The sequence below is a fragment of the Pipistrellus hanaki genome, assembly GCF_964339955.1.
Source record: "Pipistrellus hanaki genome assembly, chromosome: 3".
NCBI lineage: Eukaryota > Metazoa > Chordata > Mammalia > Chiroptera > Vespertilionidae > Pipistrellus > Pipistrellus hanaki.
The window spans coordinates 73,360,025-73,375,446 of record NC_140505.1 but is presented as its reverse complement, the minus strand read 5'-3'; the positions used below and the strand labels follow the sequence as shown (position 1 = coordinate 73,375,446).

General features: G+C 36.6%; 1 protein-coding gene across 1 annotated transcript in view; it reads right to left on the bottom strand.

Moving 5' to 3' along the window:
* Positions 1–2,353: 2,353 nt before the first annotated feature.
* Positions 2,354–15,422, bottom strand: part of WBP4 (WW domain binding protein 4) — a 28,259-nt gene continuing 15,190 nt past the window's right edge. The window contains exons 6-10 of the mRNA XM_084876565.1: positions 14,165–14,211; positions 13,630–13,705; positions 11,242–11,435; positions 7,887–8,107; positions 2,354–3,435 (exon numbers count right to left, since the gene is read on the bottom strand). Coding sequence (XP_084732691.1) covers positions 3,225–3,435; positions 7,887–8,107; positions 11,242–11,435; positions 13,630–13,705; positions 14,165–14,211 — 749 coding nt within the window. The 3' untranslated portion in view covers positions 2,354–3,224. The remainder of the gene's footprint in view (positions 3,436–7,886; positions 8,108–11,241; positions 11,436–13,629; positions 13,706–14,164; positions 14,212–15,422) is intronic.

The window sequence follows — 15,422 nt, the reverse complement described above, 5'->3', positions numbered from 1 at the left end:
GCAGCAGTGAGCTACTGGCAAGATACTGGCCCATGGATTTGTACACAGGGCTACTAGTATATAATAAAAAATCTAATATACTAAGTGTCTGACCATTTGTTCAGTCAATTGCTATGACACGCAATGACCACCAGGGGGAAAATGCTCTCACCAGAGGTTAGCTTTCTGCTGGGGCTGGCCCATCAGGATTGGGCAAGATGGGCCAGACAGACCCTAGAATCCTCATGTGGTCCCTCCCTGGCCTGCCAACCTCCTGGGATTCCTTCTCAGCTGGCTGGCCCGGGACTGGACATGCCCTGGATGAATCTGTGCAACGGGCTAGTTCAGTCTGATCCCTGTAGGCCAAGCTGTGGTGCACCCCACTGGTGCACAAATCTGTGCACTAGGCCTCTAGCATACTATAATAACACAATAGTGAAGTCAGTGTGGTAATGGCACAGTAACAACCATAAACAGACTCTAGTTTATATATGATGCCCTTATATAAACTAGTATTTTTAGTTTCTCAATACTTAATTATTATAGTGTAATTATTATAGTTTCTCAATACTTAAACATCAGATAGGATTGTCCCCTCAGTATAGTTTTCAGAATTTATAAAAACTGCATTAAAAAACAAAAATCACTTTTGGATGTTTGGATCCTGCTACTTTAAATATTTCATCCAGAGAGTAGACTTTATAAACCCAAGTGTCATGCTAGTTGCTCACATATACCGTGTTAACATGCTGAGGGGGACAAAACATCCACAGTAGTCATGGGGAGGAGGTGAGAGATTGGAACTTTTAAAAAAGTTTATTTCACTATTATTTATATTTTTGTATTTATAATAAAAATATATAACCTTTATAAATATACATAAAATCCTAATAAAAGAGCAATATGCAAATTGACCATCACTCCAAGACACCAGATGGCTGCCCCCATGTGGTCAAAGATGGCTGCCTCCATGTGGACACAAGATGACCAGCAGGGGAGGGGAGTTGTGGGCAGTTAGGGGAGACCAGCCCTGCAGGAGAGGGTAGTTGCGGGGAACCAGCCCTGCAGGAGAAGGCAATTTGGGGCAACCAGGCCTGTAGGGGAGGGCAGTTGGGGGGATCTAGGCCAGTAGGGGAGTGTAGTTAAAGGCAATCAGGCCAGCAGGGGAGGGCCTTAGGGGCAATTGGGCTGGCCGAGTGGTTAGGGGGTGATCAGGCTGGCAGGCATAAGCAGTTAGGGGCAATCAGGCAGGAATGCAGGTGAGTGGTTGGGAGCTAGCAGTCTTGGATTGTGAGAGGACTGTCGTGGTCCGCTGGACATCCCTCAAGGGGTTCCAGATTGGAGAGGGTGCAGGCTGGGTTGAGGGACACCCCCTACCCCCCATGCATGAATTTCATGCCCTGGGCCTCTAGTATATGTAAAATAGAAATGACAGAAATGATGATACCAAATGTTTTATTTCTGAAAAATTCTAGGTAAGTTGATAGGTTTTCTTATCCTTTCAAAATAGAAAAGTAATATCTTTCCCAATTTGACTAAAATTTTTGGGTTTAAGTCTTTTCTAAGCAATCCTTAAAACCAGTTTAAGGTTTACCTTCAAACTTCTAATAATGTCTTATTACAAAGATAGTTAAAGAATGCATCAAAAAGCCCTGGCCAGGTAGCTCAGTTGGTTGGGGCATTGGTACACTAAAAGGTTGTGGGTTTGATTCCCAGTCAAGATACATTACTAGGTTGAGGATTTGATCCCCAGACAGGGTGCATATGGGAGGCAACTGAATGTTTCTTTCTCACATCGAGTTTTTTTTCTCTCTCTCAAATCAATAAACATCCTCAGGTCAGGATAAAAACAAAAAGAATGCATCAAAGAGAAACACTTTACATAGTGAGGTGCAGTTTTAAAAATGACTTCAATTGTGTATTTTGAATAAGCTAAATGTGGGCAAAATATAGCAGTATTGCATTTATAGTCTTACCATCTTTTCCAATTAAGGAGTCAAGCAACAAAATACATTACTTAGATGACAAATGGGCTATAGAAAACGTAAAAAACTTCTTTATAATGCTCTATATTCATGAAATGCCCAAATAAGTAAATTGAACAAGTGGAAAAACAAACCTCCAAATATTTGCTTTCCAATGCTGACTCTGATATTAGAAAAAAAAGAAAAAAAGAAAAGAAACATCCCAATATTAATTTGCTCTTTCATCAAGTTTTTAATAAGCTATCATTTTTTTACATATATACTAGTAACCTTAAAAAGACAAATATTTACTACCAAACATTAAATACTGTACAATTTATAAAAATATAATTTTAAGAATTTAGAGTAATAGAGATGGTATCTATTTCAAATTGATAAAATAAGAAATATTCTATTTTTTAAGAAACGTAACTAGGAAACAAATATCTAATTTGTCGAAGAAAACACTAAAATCTTTTACTGAAGCCTGAGACCTTACTATTTGTGTTCAAGCCTTCATCTACCTAGTTTTAAATAAACCTTAAAAAATATTTTCCAGTACATATAAGATTGCTAAACAGAGTTCATGACTTGGGGGAAAGGACTATGCTAGAATGTGAAGTTGCGAACAGGGATATGCCTTATTTTTATATCCCCAGGTCCCAGTATAAAACCTAGCTCAGAGTAAAATGCTCAAGCAATGGTTGTTGCCTTGAACTGAACTAGGCAAACACACATTTGTACCTGTGGTCCAATTTGCACTGAGCTGTAGTCCTTTTCTTGATCCTTGACCTTAAGTTGAATAACATTAGGCAATATGCATATACTTTCTACATCAGCCTTTTGACAGGATTCTCATAACTGAATCTATCAATAGACTGTGAATTTTCTCCTATGGGATCTGATTCTTATTTCTTGGATAACAGTTAATATCAGTGTACGAAACTAATGCATTTTCAGTGCAGGATAAATATATTCAAATGAGTAAAAACGGAATAAAGGCCTTTCTTTTCCAGGTTTTAAGTAACAGATACATAGCATCTTATATTATGACAATTAGCATTTTTAGACACTGAACATAATACACTGTAATACAATGCAAGGTGGTAGGCTCCCATTTTAGGAACAAAAATAAATTTCCACATAAAAAATGATTTATTTTAAATTCACATAAAATACATTTAGAATAAATCTAAATTTTTAGCATTAAAGTATTTAGAAATAAGACAGAAAAGCTTTTAAGATGTGTAGTCTGCATCCTGTTCCAAAAGCTTTTTACAATTATTGATCGTCACCTCGTTGTCTTAAATTTCTAGATTTTCCATTTTCCATTTTTCTCTTTTTGAATACTGGGGCCACTCCATCTGCCACAACTCCAAGAGAAGTGACTGTTTTTTCTTTAAAAACTACTTTGGGTTCCCCACCAACAGCAGCTTTTGTAGTTGATATATATTCATTTTCAGTGGTTGGAAGTTCCAAATCTACCTCCTCACTGGAATAGAAAATAAAAATAAAACCGTTACTTGACAAAGAGTAAGACAAACTTTCACATAACTGGTGGGTCCACCAAAGCCCCAAGATCATCTTTCTAATAGTGGGAAATTAGACATTTCAGAGTAGGAAACTATTTTACAATAAATTATTTAAGATACTAACCAATTATTTAGGTGGATACACCAGTAAACATTATTTTATTCCTGTTGCACAAAACATGTGTCGTTTAAGGAAATGATTGTGCTTATGTATGATTAACAGTACAGTTTATAGGTGAATAAGTGAGATGTATTTATGAAAAATGATTTTGCCATGGACTGACAAGACCTATGGGGGCTCACACAGCACAAGATGAAAACCATGGAATCTCAGTGTCCTAGTGTAGTAAAGACTTCATGCAGCTGTTTGCCTAGCACCCTTTTACTGAGGAACTAGCCTAGCTCTTCAACCATCCACATGGTTAGTATAAATATTCAGCTGACTAGACCACAGAACAATATCTGTTTATCATGAGCATAATAAACCCATCATTCCATTCCCTGAGCTTTTTGAACACGGACCAAAATGATCATTATGTTTAACTTTTTAGTGGCTAGATATATAGAAACTGTTGTGAACTACATATCCTCCCTATTTAGAGAAAGGAGTTCTACAGAGATTAGGATGGGAGATGGAGAATTCTGCCAATGTTTTAGGCCTGGTCAGTAATTCCTGAGGCCCAGCTCAATTCCTGCCCCTCCCACAGCTTACAAATAATGTTTGAACACTTCCCAAAAGTGGGGAGAGATTTGTACATCAAGTTGAAGCTAATATAGCTTCTGTAATAAAAAAAAAAAATCTTCAAAACACATTTTAATGAAACTTTAAAATCAAAGACAAAGAATTTTAAAAGCAAGTGAAGAAAATTTTACTCATACAAGAGAATTTCATAAGGCTATCAGAGAATATCTCAGCAAGCAATGTAAGCCAGAAGAGAATATATTTCAAGTATTGAAAGGAATACAATGCTAACCAATATTACTTAGCCATTAAGGTGTCTTTCAGAAATGAAGGCGATAAAAACTTACCCTAACAAAAAAACCTGAGGTTATTCTGCTTTACAAGAAATGCTAAAAGGAGTTTTAAGCTGAAATGAAAGGCTGGTAATTCCTAACATAAAAAATAGACCCCCAAAATGGCATATAGTCAGAATATACAAAGCATATAGTCAGAATAAACAAAGACTCTATTAGGGTTGTGTGCTAATTACTTAACTCTAATATAAAGGTTAAAAGACAAATATATTAAAAACAGTATTAGCTAAAACAATTTGTTAATAGGACACAATATATAAATATTTAAGTTTTGACATCAAAGACATAAAACAGGTGTAAATAAAAATATATTTTTGTGATTGAAGTTGTTATCAGACAGTGTAAAATAGACTGTTTTATATATATATAAGAAGTTTTATATAACCATCATGGTAATCATAAAACAAAAACCTAAAATAGATTCACAAGGTATAAAGAAGGGAATCAAAGCATACCACTGTGCATAATCACATCAATTTAGTAAGAGAGAAAAAAGGAAAAAGGGAACTTCAACATAGACAAAAAACAATTGATAAGATGGCACTGGTAAATCCAGATAGTATTCTAAATTTAAATGGATTGAAGTCTCTAATCAAGACCACCAGAATGACTGGTCACTATGATGTGCACTAACCACCAGGGGGCAGATGCTCAATGGAGGAGCTGTCCCCTGGAGGTCAGTTCGCTCCCACAGGGGGAGCACAGCTCAGCCAGAAGCCGGGCTCACTGTTGTTGAGTTCAGTAGTGGCGGTAAGAGCCTCTCCCACCTCTGCGGCAGCGCTAGGAGCCTGCTGCAAAGGAGCAGCGAGCCGAGCGGTGAGGAGTGAGCAGGTGGGCAATAAGGAGCAAGGGGTCCTGGACTGAGACAGGGTGCAGGCCAGGCTGAGGGACCCCACCCTCCAGTGCATGGATTTTGTGCACTGGGCCTCTATTGATTACTATCATGTTGCATTCATTTCCCTTACATGCTTTATGCACAAGCACACCATTTCTCTCCATTAATACCAACAGCGAATATTTTAGTAGCCGATTGCCATGTCAGTAGTCTTATACTGACTTGTTTGGTGTGCACAACAGGAAACATTTCACTTTCAGAGAATAAGGAAAATGGGTTTATTTGCATTATGCTTATTAATCTGTGCAGCTATTCAATGTCTGGTAAGTTAATGTTCAAGAAAAAAATATTAATTTTTATTAAAATGTTCTATTATTTTATGTTAACGATAACTCATTTATTTCAGCATGTCTCTATTGAAATATACCTATGTTTCTACGAAAATTTAAACTTTTGTTTTGTGGCCCACATAAAGTTAAACCTTATTTGGCTTGTGCCTTTGAGTTTGACATGCTTAATGTACACTCTCCTGTTGTAGTTGAGCACTGATTGCTGTTGGCACATCAACAGGAGGGATTTATCCCTAGGCCTATTAGCTATAAGGACTGGCTGTGACCGCAGTGGAGGATCAGCTGTGCATGGGCCCACCCCATGGAGGAGGACTTACTTCATCGGGCTCTGGAGCCTCTTGAGTATACCCCTTGAATTTGTTTCTTGTGGAGGCAGTAGGGTGGTGCTTCAACATAGTCTGATGCTGTGCACCGGGTATGCTGGCTTAGGTGCACCCACAAGATGCAGGCCAAGCTCAGCTGCTGCCTGTGTTGTGCCCCAAGGCCATCAGCATGACTTACAAAGTGATCCTTAGATAGCTGCTACTCGTGCTGGGCTTGGAGGTACTGAAGTGAGGCCAATCTGTTAACCAAGGCTGGCTGCTGCTAGTGCTAGGCCTGTGGCAACTTTGCATAAGGTAAGAGAGAAAAAAGCAGATGCCAGATGCTGCTCGCTTGAGAAATTTTAATAATGTCTGAAGTTATGAGCCAAGACAGGTCATACATATGGAAAAGCCATTGCAAACAGCTTGGGTCTCAGGGATCAGATGACAGCCAAGTTGCTGGAGACTCAGATATGGTGCCCACCTCTGGATCTACGGAGGGCGGGCTCAGAAAATGAGCATCCTCCTTTTGCCACCCTCGGCCGGCACTTCCGTGTGGAAGAAAGTCACCACCCTCCAGCTCTTGCCCTGACTGCGGACAATTCAGTTCCTCCCCTCATATCCCTGGTGCCTTTTAAGCAGCTGCACTAGTGCTGGAGATGTGAGTGAACTGAGGAAGTCTGTGCACTGGCTTTTTAAGGGAAATGCCTGGGACTCCAGCAGCCCTCCAGCTCATTGAACCACAATCCCCACTGGTTTTTACAGCCAGAAGTTATAATTTCTCTCTGTTACTGGAAACCAATTTCTCAAACAAGCAGCATCTGGTGGGCGGTCTGGTATGGAACTGGGACCCCTCATTCCTCAGGGGGACCCCCCCATAGCTGAGGTATCTCTCCCAATTTTTATCAGTGGGACCAGCCTTTCTGAGTCTCCACTCCTCCTACCAGTCTCAATGTGGCTTTATCATGTCCTTAGCTGTAGGACTTATATTCAGCTAGGTTTCAGGAAGTTCTGAATGATGGTTGTTCTGTAGTTTAGTTGTAATTTTGATGTGGTTGTGGGAAGATTTGAGAATCACATTTACCTATGCCACTATGTTGACTGAATTCCATCCTTGTAACATTTTAATAGTAATTCTTGTGTGTTACCCCTAGAGAATCAATTCTAATTAGAATAGGTATATAAAGTTGTCCAAAACTTGCATTACTTTTATCTTGTGAAAAAATATGACCTTTTCATTAAAATACAATTTTAACAATAATTTCAAATATCACCAGATCAGTCATCTTTCATTACCATTTCAAAACATTAATGTTTTAGAGAATAACTGATACTTTTTTTCCCACCTGAAGATTTTTTTTTAATCAGTAAAGAAACACTAATCAGTGAAGCTGAAAGTGAGATCTTCCTTTCATTGTGTAAATGCTTCTAAGACAATAACTGACTTGATCACATAAGCTAGTAATATAAACCAGGTAACATCTCACCATGATCTTGTTCAATTAAAAATTTTGTCATAAGCCATTTTGAAGACAGCACAGAACTTTTTTCTTGCTTTTAGATGTATTATATGCAGCATTTGTTGAACATGCAGATATTTGTTTCTCTGATAGAATAATAATCATGAGTGTGAGAATGCTCATGTGTGTATAATTGAGTTAGTTAATGTGTGAATGTGTGCTCCAGAAATGTCATATTTTGGAAGAAATGAAAATAATAACTATCCTACTTTTTAAAATAACCCCCGACTTATATTAAAAACAAACAAACACTCTAGAAATAAAATAAATGAGCTACACTTTTAATGAGCACTTTATCCTTCAAAGTAGTTACTATTATTTACTGAAGTACTCAATATAAAATACTGGGATTACATTTCAGGTACTTACTGAGACTCAACTTCTTGTTTAATTTCTTTCCATTCTCCATATGGATTTGATTTTTTATGAGCTTTGGATTTTTCATTTGAACCTGATGAATTCTGCTCTTGGATAGTTGTTTCTTTCTGTTTTTCAGGTTCATTTCCTTTATCTTTCTGTTTTTCAGGTACATTTCCTTTATCTTTCTGTTTTTCAGGTTCTTTTCCTTTATCACTGTTTTTACTTTTTACCTGAAATGTCAAAGTCAAGAAATAAGGTACTATCAGGACAGAAACAAAATTTCTTTAATGGAATCTTATTATTGATTTCTAAATAATACATTAACTCTTTTAATAGTTTAAATTTGCACATAATACAACAAATGTACATACACGCACTTTATTGGTCTATAAGGTTGTTTTTTTTTATCACATCTAAAATATCATCACACCATAGCCAAGGCTGCTTTTTAAAATAGGACATGATCATATTAATGTTCTATAATTAAAAACATACACTGGCTTAAAAAAATATTTCTTTATTGATTTCAGAGAGGAACGGAGAGGAGAGAGAGAGAGAGAGATACATCGATGATGACAGAGAATCATTGATCGGCTGCCTCCTGCACACCCCCCACTGGGAATCGAGCCTGAAACCCAAGCACGTACCCTTAGCCGGAATCGAATCTGGGACCCTTTGGTCTGCTCTATCCACTGAGCCAAACCAGTCAGGGCAACATTGGCTTTTTTTATCCTCTTTTTTTGTCTGTGTTTTATCTCCTTACTGATATATCCAACATTGACCTTCCTTTATACTGTGCTCCTTTTGATTTTACTGCCATGTCATTGGACCCTTCTACATCCACTATTGAAAGAATTCCTTTAACCTATTAGCCTTAACTTTACGTGGACTACATTGCCAGAACTGTAGTGTCGTATATAACTGGAAGCTATGTGAAATTAGAAGACACACCCTGGAGGGATACGCAGCTCCCATGGCAGTCCCCAGATGGGGCTGGTGGTTTTATGGCACCCCTTCATCTGGGATAACAAAGTCCTGTGACCCAGTTTAGCAAGTAGACTATGGACTAGATTTCTTTGCAACTGCACAACTACGGGTGGCAGTCCTGGGATACTGTTTCGTTTGTAATTCTTTGAATGGATATTAATTAGCTCATTCCCTTATGCTATTGGTATCATAGAACTAGAAGTCAGCACCTGCTTTCTCTTAGCAATCTTGACTGCTTCTAGGCCATGATTTTTAGAAATAAAGTATTTTTATTTTACTAAAAATAAAATATTTTGACTTTGATTCTCATGCAATAAATGTCATCTCTTCTGAGATTCACAATACTTCCATCTATACTGTTCTCTTCTGTTTCTCCTTATATGATCTAGGGACCTCTGGCCACTACTCTATATTCACTGATGACTGCGGCAACTCTGACACCATGTTCTCTATTCAAACTCTTATCATCCTAGAGCTTAAAAATTCCTTAGCCTCAGCTTTTCGAGTTTCAAAACCAATGATTTTGATCTTCACTATACAGGCATACCTCAGAGATCCTGCGGGTTCTGTTCCAGACCACCGCAATAAAGTGAGTCTTGTAAATATTTTTGCTGATGGAGGCTTTTTTTTTTTTTTTAAATATATTTTATTGATGTTTTACAGAGAGGAAGGGAGAGAGATAGAGAGATAGAAACGTCGATGAGAGAGAAACATCGACCAGCTGCCTCTTGCACACCCCCCACTGGAGATGTGCCCGCAACCACCTGGGACCTTTCAGTCCACAGACCAACGCTCTACCACTGAGCCAAACCGGTTTCGGCTGATGGAGGCTCTTGCCTTCAATTTGTAAAACACGAAAACATCTGTGAAGTGCAATAAAGCAAAGTGCAATAAAATGAGGTATGCCTGTATTTAGCAACCTAATGGTATATATGATAGGTTTATAGTTTGTCCTTGTTAAACTAAATTTTATAATATTTTGTTTGCTTGAAATTTTCTGTCCCAAGTTGAATGCTGGGTTACCTAAACTTGACTATAAACACTGAGATGGCTACTGCTATAAGATCTTTGCTGTTGCTCCTCTACAAATTAGATACATCTCTTGCCCTAAGTTCTACCAAGATTTATGGGGTAGGTAGAGAAATTTCAGGCAATGACAGAATTCTAGCTATGGCCTCAAAGTACCCTTTCCAGCATCATCAATATTTCTTTGCCTCTCAGGCCAGCAATCTCAACCATGGATCAATGCGATGTATCTTGTTTACTTTGGAATCTGGGCTTCTGAGTGATTCTGGAAAGGTCATAAAAGCAAGAGGACTAATAATATTGTGTAAATCTTTTTACTTTCCTACCATGGCTGGGCACTCAGCCTGTCAATCAAGATTCATTTCCTCTCCCATCCCAGCTCAATGACTTATTTCAATTCATAAATGTTGTCAAGCTGTTCACAGTTCCTCACTCTCAGCAAGCAATCTTGGTTTCTTTATGAATGAGTAAACTGAGACTAAGTGGCATGACTCTTTCAATTTCCTCCTTGATACCAACTCATCCATAGTCATACCTTCTTTTAGAAAATGAAAACCTTATCGTCTTATAAAATGAGTTTATTCCTTGTTCAAGACCAACCTATTTACCTATTCTTGTTGGTATTCCCTTTCTACCTCCTTTGAGGTCCCTCTCCACAAAAATATCACTACCACAATCTCTCATGATTAATATGTAGCCAAAATCCTATCAACTAATTTCTACTTTCATTTCATATTCAAACTATATATCCTACATAATGAACCACTTTCCAGCCCCCTGTAATCAGAGTTCTGCCATCCAAAACTCTTATGAAATTGCTAGAAGGTTATCCAGGACTTCATTATTGCAAAATTCAATGGACATTTTCTTTTTTCTAGGCCTAATTAATCCTGGATGCTCTTTATTCTTTGGCTTCTGGGATAAATTCTTCTGCTTCTCTGCACACCTTCCTAATCACTCTTTTCTCATTCTACCTATGGGCTCCTCTTTCTCTGTCTGCCACTTAAATGCTTAGTGTTCTCCAAGGTTATTTTCCTAGATTACTGTACCCATTCTGAGATTTAAATTACTACCAGTATGTTAATGATACTCAACACTTGTAGCCTAGACATTCTGATTTGCATGTTCAGACAGCTCTCTCTCAATATTGCAGAGGCAGCTCAAGTTTAGAAGGTCTAAAAATAAATTTATTGTTTTGCTACAAAACAGATAACAATAAATGATATAGCTACTTATCCAGTTACCAAAATACAGGTCTTGTTTTATGTCTCTTTTACCAGAAAATTTAAGAAAGCCTAAAGAGCCTTTCATAAATTGATAAACTTTTGTAAAGAGTAAATCCAGAACCTACCTTAAACTTTATTTTTAGCTTCGGTGTTTCTGTAGAGACCTCAACTTTTTGTGCTTCCTGTTCCCCATCAGAATCACTATGTGAATTTAATGATTTGGATTTTTCCAGGGTGCCAAGTGACTTTTCATTGGCTTTACTAGAAAGCAGATCGCCAGAATGTGGAATAAAATCATCAGGTTTTTCCCATCTGGATTCTATCCAACACATTAAAGTAGTCATATTATTTGTTTACCAATTCAATTCAGAAGTAATTCCCAATATAATGCTTCCCATCACTTATATTGTTAAATGACAACTCTGCATCTATTTTATACCATCACCGGTCAAGAAAATAATAAATAAGAATTCTGTTAGCTCTTACTCTTGTATCTTTTAGAAATTTATTTTAAACGACCTTGATTCACTAGATGTATCAACTACAGCTCTGATAGAAAGAGGAACTAGACAATATATATATATATATATATATATATATATATATATATATATATATATATATATATAATATATTTTATTGATTTTACACAAAGAGGAATTGGGAGGGACAGAGAGTTAGAAATGTCAATGAGAGAGAAACATCGACCAGGTGCCTCTTGCACACGCCCCACTGGGGATGTGCCCACAACCAAGGTACATGCCCTTGACCAGAATCGAACCCGGGACCTTTCAGTCCGCAGGCCGACGCTCTATCCACTGAGCCAAACCGGTCCCGGCTAGATAATATTTTTTAAGGATTACCAGAATTTAACGGACACTGATTTCAGGAAATGTAGGTAATAACGAGCACACATCAGATTTCCTGGAACTTATTTACCACAAAGATTTCCTAGGATATTTACAAAGAGAAATCATATTGTAAAAATCTAAATGAAAATAATTTATTTTTCTAGGGAAAAAAAAAACCCCTCAATTGAACTCTACTGCCACCTAGTGGTCTATTGGGCTTTTAGTAAAATGATAGCATTTCTAATTATCTTGCAGTTAGTCTATATTTTTAGTTTAATAAAATGGAGAGGGAACCTAACATTTATTGTCCAATTGGGAAAGCTTTAAGAATGGAAAGGCTCTATTAATAATCACACTGATCTAGACATAAACCATTTGTCTTTTGAAGACAAATCAATACGTACAATCCTTTTTTTAATATAGGATACTTTCAAGCACAAATAAAAACATTATTGCCTGGCTGGTGTGGCTAAGTGGTTGATTCTCAATCTATGAACCAGGAGGTCAGTTGATTCCCAGTCAGGGCATATGCCCAGGTTCAGGGCTCCATTTCCAGCGTGGGGCATGCAGGAGGCAGCTGGTCAATGATTCTCTCTCATCACTGATGTTTCTCTCTCTTTCTCCTCTTCCTTTCTCTCTGAAATCAATAAAAAAAAATTTTTTTTAAATTACTTTTTTTGGTCTCTATTTCACATAAATAAGAAAAGAATCTCCAGGAAATAAATAATAAACTTTCTGGGAATACTGTTCTGGGAATTTTATAGGCACCTGATTCTCATGACCCCACAGAATAAATGGTTGTCTCTATTTTACTTAAGAGGAACTATAGGCTCAACGACTTGCCCTCAATCATATACCTGGTAAAGAGAGAAGTCATGTGTTAAATTCAGCTCTTAGTCTAGAGCTACATTATATATTCCTTAATCTCTATAAAGATTCAGTATCTCAACTTAACTGAGATAGAACCATTGCTATCATTGGGTAGGCTACGTTTCCACTTAAAGGTTAAAAGGTCTTTTCCTCCAATAAGATTTAATGCTATAAAGAAGGCTTTGGTTAATAGGAATTAAAACAAAACAAAAACTTGTCAAAGTTGCACTGATGATATAGCTATTTTGATCTTAACTGCAGAGAAATCAAGAATCATTACTTGAAAGGCAGTTTTATGAAATTAAATTTTTAATATGAAAAATGTAATAGTTAACATTAGGCATATTTTGTAAATATTTATATAACTGGAACATTATTAAACTGATAAAAGTGAAAATTTGATAACCTCAGCCTCTGCAAAAACACCAGTTTTATTTTTTGAAAAAGGAAAAGGCAAGTTGACTAGGTAACCAAGGTAATGATTATATTCTAAAATAATCAAAATAAAAATTAGTAATGGTAGAGGAAGTAAAAATGATTAAATTTTTAGAGTTTATGAATGCAGTATCAATGAGAATTATATAGCATAGTGCAGTATATTATATATAGAAATCCCTTTTTCCATGAGAATTAATGTGTTTTTCTAAATTACAAAAAATAATACACACTTGTTATAAAAATATGCTTATCACTATATGTACTAAAATTCTCTAGTTTAGATGATTCATCAGCAAGCTAAGCAGCAGTTTCAGGTATAATCAGATACTTAGGATGATCAAAGGTAATACTTACCTCCTGTTTCTGTATTGTAATAGTAGGTATAACCATCTTCACTTAAACCTTCTACCCAAACAGCCTTCCCTGCTGTCTAATGAGAGGGGGGAAAACAGCATAGATGGAAAACAATGTAGTTATATATTAGATAACTAAGGTAGAATTAGCCACCCTTTCCTTTTCTCTTGAAATCTGGGGGTTAGGGGTGGTGGTACAGATTATGGCCAGGAAGCTTGGTTTATGTTAATCAGAAGCCAATTTTCAGGAAGAGAATGTCTCACCTCTGAAAGCTAGGAACTATTTTTCACAGATGGACAGGAGACATGTGAATGGCAACTAATAATATTTACCCTGTATGGAGTTTTTGAATAGACATCACTTTTAACCTCTACCCAACCTACTAACAAAAGGATTATAGAAGAAAAGGAACAAAGAGCTTGGGTGAGGAGGGGCTTATTTGAAAGTAAATTTGCTTAATAAAACTCTACCAAAACCCCAGAAGCCAATCATTTTAAAGAATAAATCAAAGACACTATTAATGTACTTCAGTTACCTTTTTTAAGTTTCCTTGAAATCCTTCAGGTTTCTCCCACTGAGTTGCTTAAAACAAAATACAATGCATTTATAAAATCCTTTTGCTTTAAAAAAAGTTTCCAAAAAATTCACTTAGACAAAAATTTACAAGCTATTCAATGTGTACAAAATAATAAGGTCTAGAGATAAAAACATAATTGAAAAATAAAAAGAACCAACATGCATCCAGTAGCATTGTGCAGAACAATACGTGTAAATGTTACATAACCAAGGAAGGACAAAATCATTACAAGTTACTGGTACTTCCACAGGAATTATTAGAGCCGGGTAAGGGCTTCTCTTAAAGACTATGAAATTCAGGCTTGAAAAAATCTGGAAGGAATGACATAGCCTTTTGACATCTTGGGAAGGGAGAGTGATATATAGAACAAATGATTCAAAGAGGAACGAGATGAAGTATGCAGGAATTAAAAACAAGTATTGCTGAGAAAGAGTACATAAAGAAGGATGTTGAAAAAAGGAAGCAAGCAGTGGGCACTAGAAGGGAGAAAAGACAAAATAGTTTCCATATAAATTTGAAAAATGTATAATCCTTAGCATATAATAACTTATGATTCACTGCTAAATTATAACACGCATTTCACTACGGCTCAGTGCAAACTGAGTATTATTATTTCTATGTAGTTTGAAACTGATCATGATTCTAAAGATCATAATAATGATACTACTACTTATAGCCCAAGGATTTCTTCATGATTAATTCTCTGATCTCATTTCCTGCCTTCCATTCATAACTTTTTTCCCCCTGGCTTTCTTCTATCCATTCCTTTAATATATGTACTACCCACCATGTTACTTTTTGTTCTTTTTTTTTTTTTTCTTGTGATCTCACATACTCCTAAAAGTTAACATATTATCTATAGCCCTGGACTCAATTTATCTTCCTAACGCCCAACTCTAATCATCAGGCAAAATCATCAGTTAGAGTTGGGAGTTAGGAAAATTGCCACATGAAAATTCTATAGGTATCTCAACCGCAACATACCCAAATTTGAATTAATTACCATCCCACTTAAACTTGTGTTTCCATATTTCATATCTCAGTAAAGGGAACTATTTGGTTCCTTTTTAAATTTTCATTTTCATTTGCAGTTCACATTCAATATCTTATCCTATTTAATAAAAACCTAATATGTAAATCAACTAAACAGTGGAATGACTGGTCGCTATGAACTGACCACCAGGGGGCAGACACTCAATGCAGGAGCCAGAAGCTG